The 3,814-nt window shown below is 41.1% G+C and overlaps 1 protein-coding gene across 1 annotated transcript in view; it reads right to left on the bottom strand.

Moving 5' to 3' along the window:
• Nucleotides 1-3,814, bottom strand: part of TXNDC16 (thioredoxin domain containing 16) — an 81,314-nt gene that overhangs the window by 7,474 nt on the left and 70,026 nt on the right. The window contains exons 19-20 of the mRNA XM_023514489.1: nucleotides 2,967-2,971; nucleotides 2,386-2,576 (exon numbers count right to left, since the gene is read on the bottom strand). Of these exons, the coding sequence (XP_023370257.1) occupies nucleotides 2,386-2,576; nucleotides 2,967-2,971 (196 nt within the window). The remainder of the gene's footprint in view (nucleotides 1-2,385; nucleotides 2,577-2,966; nucleotides 2,972-3,814) is intronic.

Below are 3,814 nucleotides of genomic sequence, written 5' to 3'. Positions count from 1 at the left end.
GCTCTTCCAGTGAACACACAAATGATAAGAAAGCACAATAGCCTTCCTGCCGATAGGGAGAAAGTATCCAAACAGAAGATCAAACCAGCCGCAGCACTACCTTAAAATTAAGCCAAAGTTCATCTGGGGCAAGGTACTAACTGCCTCCAGTTCTGTGAAGGCTGAGGCAGGTGAGGAACTGCATAAGCACAGCCGGAGTTAGCAGAGGCCGGTCTGCACTGTAAGGAAAGATGCTGTCTCCATAACATAAACGTGCAAGGTGAAGTCACAGGGAGTAATGGGGCATCGCAGCCAATTATCCACAAGATCACGCAATGAGATCACCAATGAAGGTGGCTGTGCTACTAGCAGATTTTCAGTGTGACCAAACAGCCTACCATAGGAAGAAGATGCCATCTAGGACTTTGCAGAGAGAGATTCCTGGCTTCAAAGATTTAAAGGACAGGTTGTAAGCTGAAGCTGATGTTTACTGACCATTCCAAAACTCCTAGGGCCCTCAAGAATTATGCTCAAGTTACTCTGCCTGTGCTCTGAAAACAGAACAACAAAGCGTGATAACAGCACGTTTGTTTATAGAAAAACGATTTCCTTTCAAAATGTAATTGCTCATTGACAATGCACCTCATCCCCCAAGAGCTCTGACGGAGACACACAAGATTAATGTTCTCACTCCTGCTGACACAGCATCCACCCTGCAGCCAAGAGATCAGGAGTAATTTTGACTTTCAAGTCTTACTATTTAAGAAATACATGTCATAAGGCCGCAGCTGCTATAGACAGTGATTCCTCTGAGGGAGCTGGGATGTCAACTGAAAACCTTCTGGGAAAAAGCCACTCTTCCAGCTGCCACTAAGCACGTCTTGTGATCCATGGGAAGAGATCAAATGTTGACATGAACAGGAGTTGAGCAGTAGATTCCAGCCTCATGGATGACTTTGACGGGTTCATAATTCCAGCGGAGGAAGCAACTGCAGATGGGCTGGGAATCCAAAGAGAGCTAGAACCAGAGACCGAGGATGGGACTGAACTGCAGCATCTCGTGCTTGGAAGCTGCTTCTCATGGACGAGCAAAGAAAGTGGTTTCTCGAGATAGAATTTACCTACCATTACGATGCCACAAACGCTGCTGACATGACAGGAAAAGCTTTAGAATAATATCACATAACACAGCAGCAGGGCTTGAGAGAATGGACCCCAATTTTGAGAGAAGTTCTACTGTGAGTTATAAGCTATCCGAGAGCATCACATGCTTCAGAGAAATCTCTCATGAAAGGAGGAGTTGATCAATGTGAAAACGTCATTGTTGTCTTGAGAAATAGCCGGTCACTCCACCCTTCAGCAACCACCACCCTAATTAGTCAGCAGTCATCCACACAGAGGTAAGACCCTCCCCAGCAAAGGGATCAGAGCTCACTGACGGCTCGTGTGAGCATCAGCATCTTTTAGCAATGAAGTATATACTTTTTAGGCACAATGCTATATTGCCCACTTAACAGACCACTGCATAATGTGAATGTAACTTTTTTACATACTGGGAAACCAAAAAATTTGTGTAACCTGCTTTATTGCAGTGTCTCAAAGCTAACCTACAATATCTCTGTGCCTGCATTAAGGACCAGAGTTTTACATAATAATAATGTATTATTTATAAAATATTCTCTTTTCCGGTAAACTACATATTTGCTTACAGTCATAGAACTGGCACGTATATGAAAAAGCTTCGCAGGAACCATCTTGTGAAATCTACAATTTTATGGCTTATAAAAATAGCATAAAGGACTTATGCTTCAATAGAGCAATGCTCCCACTGTAACCTTCTTTTAACTGTACAAATTACTATAATTGTCTGTTTGAAGACACTGGTAATCTACACAAGCAACACGGACTCAGTGAACTAAAATTCAAGAGCTGGAAGAAGCCTTTGCAGGCAAGTCCACTGTCTCCAACTGAGGCCTTGCAGCTTTGGTCTCACAATCAGAGCATTAATATTTAAGATACTTATAAATATTACAATTCAACTCATCCTAGCATTCATTAGCTTTATTTAAAAGTTTAAAATTCAGCCAGCAAGGTGGCTCACATCTGTAATCCTAGCACTCTGGAAGGCTGAGGCAGGAGATCACTGGAGCTCAGGAGTTTAAGACTGGCTTGAGCAAGAGCAAGACCCTATCTCTACTAAAATTAGAAAAAACTAATCAGGAGTTGTGGTGCGCACCTGTAGTCACAGCTACTCTGCAGGCTGAGACAAGACAATCGTTTAAGTCCAGGAGTTTGAGGTTGCTGTCATAAGGGGGACAGAATGAGATTCTGTCTTTAAATAAGTTATTTTAAAATTCATGGGACAAAATGCATAACTGTGTGTATTAAACAAAACAGAAAACTTACTGATATGATTTTCTAGTCCTGCTTCTAATTTCTTAAGCCACAAGATAAGGTTTGGTTCAGTTATAGTCTGGTCTGAAGGAAACGCAAATACTTGGCCACCTGCATGCAGATTCACCAAAACAAGAACAGGAAGGGGAGGCACAGGGTCAAAATACGCCTGCAAGATTCCTCTCCCCACAGGAGTCTTCTTTCTACAAAAGCAAACAAATGAACATGTTAACTAATGTTTCTTTTTATAACAAAGCCATGAAAATAGTTTATAGAACATTATTAAACTTTAAACAGTCTTATGCCAGTAAGTTTATTTTATGAAAAGATGGTCTATAAACCAAAAGGTCTATGACAGTGTAATCAGTCATCGGATTCTTTAAGTTTCTTTTTAACAGGGACATTCCCCTTCTGTTTGGAGAAAAAAAGACGGGACAGTTTAATGAGAAGCCGTCACAGGCCACAGGCCTGACAATTTAGGCCCAACACAAATCAATAGGTTCCTTGCAAAGTTTAGTCAACTATCTGATCACATGTCAACTCAAAAATTAGTTATATAACTATAAATACTTCTTTTCCCAATAAAATTGTACCTTTCCTCAGGAAAAAAGAGGGGATTAACTTTAAATTGAAGTAGTGAAAAATACTTATGTTCATATAAGGAAACGTAAAGATACCCGGTTTTCCTAATGTAACACGTTCCACATTTTATAAAATACTATTTTACTCTTAGATACCTACAGTGATAATTACCCGGGAAAGTTTGCCTCAAGCAATAGGATGTACTACTAAACTCTTCACAGTAAAAATTGACACTGCCCTACTTTGGTAATGTTTCAAATGAATTAAAAAATAAAATATGCCTTTGATCTGATGAACCTGAACAAGGGACAGTGTGTGTATTTGTAAACTGTGTTCAAAGACGTTAAACGTAACACAAACAGTCCATCTAAAAACACACCAGGAAACCCTGCAGATGAGTGTGTCGAGCCTGTTCTGTAACATTATGTATGGGCTGCACTTTAAAATTACAGAAGTGTGAAAAAGAAACTGAAGGAAAAGGTCAATATGCTTACTTTTCTGTATTTGTCAAATTTTCCTCAATGAACATCGATAACTTTTTTTTCTTTTTGAGACAGAACCTCAAGCTATTCTTCTGGGTAGAGTGCCATGGCTTCACAGCTCACAGCAACCTCCAACTCCTGGGTTCAAGCGAGTCTCCTGCCTCAGCCTCCCAAGTAGCTGGGATTATAGGCGCTTGCCACAACACCTGGCTATTTTTTGGTTGCAGCCGTCATTGTTGTTTGAGGGGTCCGGGCTGGATTCGAACCCACTGCCTTAGGTGTATGTGGCTGGCACCTTAGCCACTTGAGCCACAGGCGCTGAGCCTTTTATTTTTTTTTGAGACAGAGTCTCACTATGCTGCCCTTGGTAGAGTGCC

Source organism: Otolemur garnettii, unplaced genomic scaffold (assembly GCF_000181295.1).
Source record: "Otolemur garnettii isolate 467f Iridium unplaced genomic scaffold, OtoGar3 scaffold00054, whole genome shotgun sequence".
Taxonomy (NCBI): Eukaryota; Metazoa; Chordata; class Mammalia; order Primates; family Galagidae; genus Otolemur; species Otolemur garnettii.
This window is presented reverse-complemented; position numbering and strand designations above follow the sequence as displayed.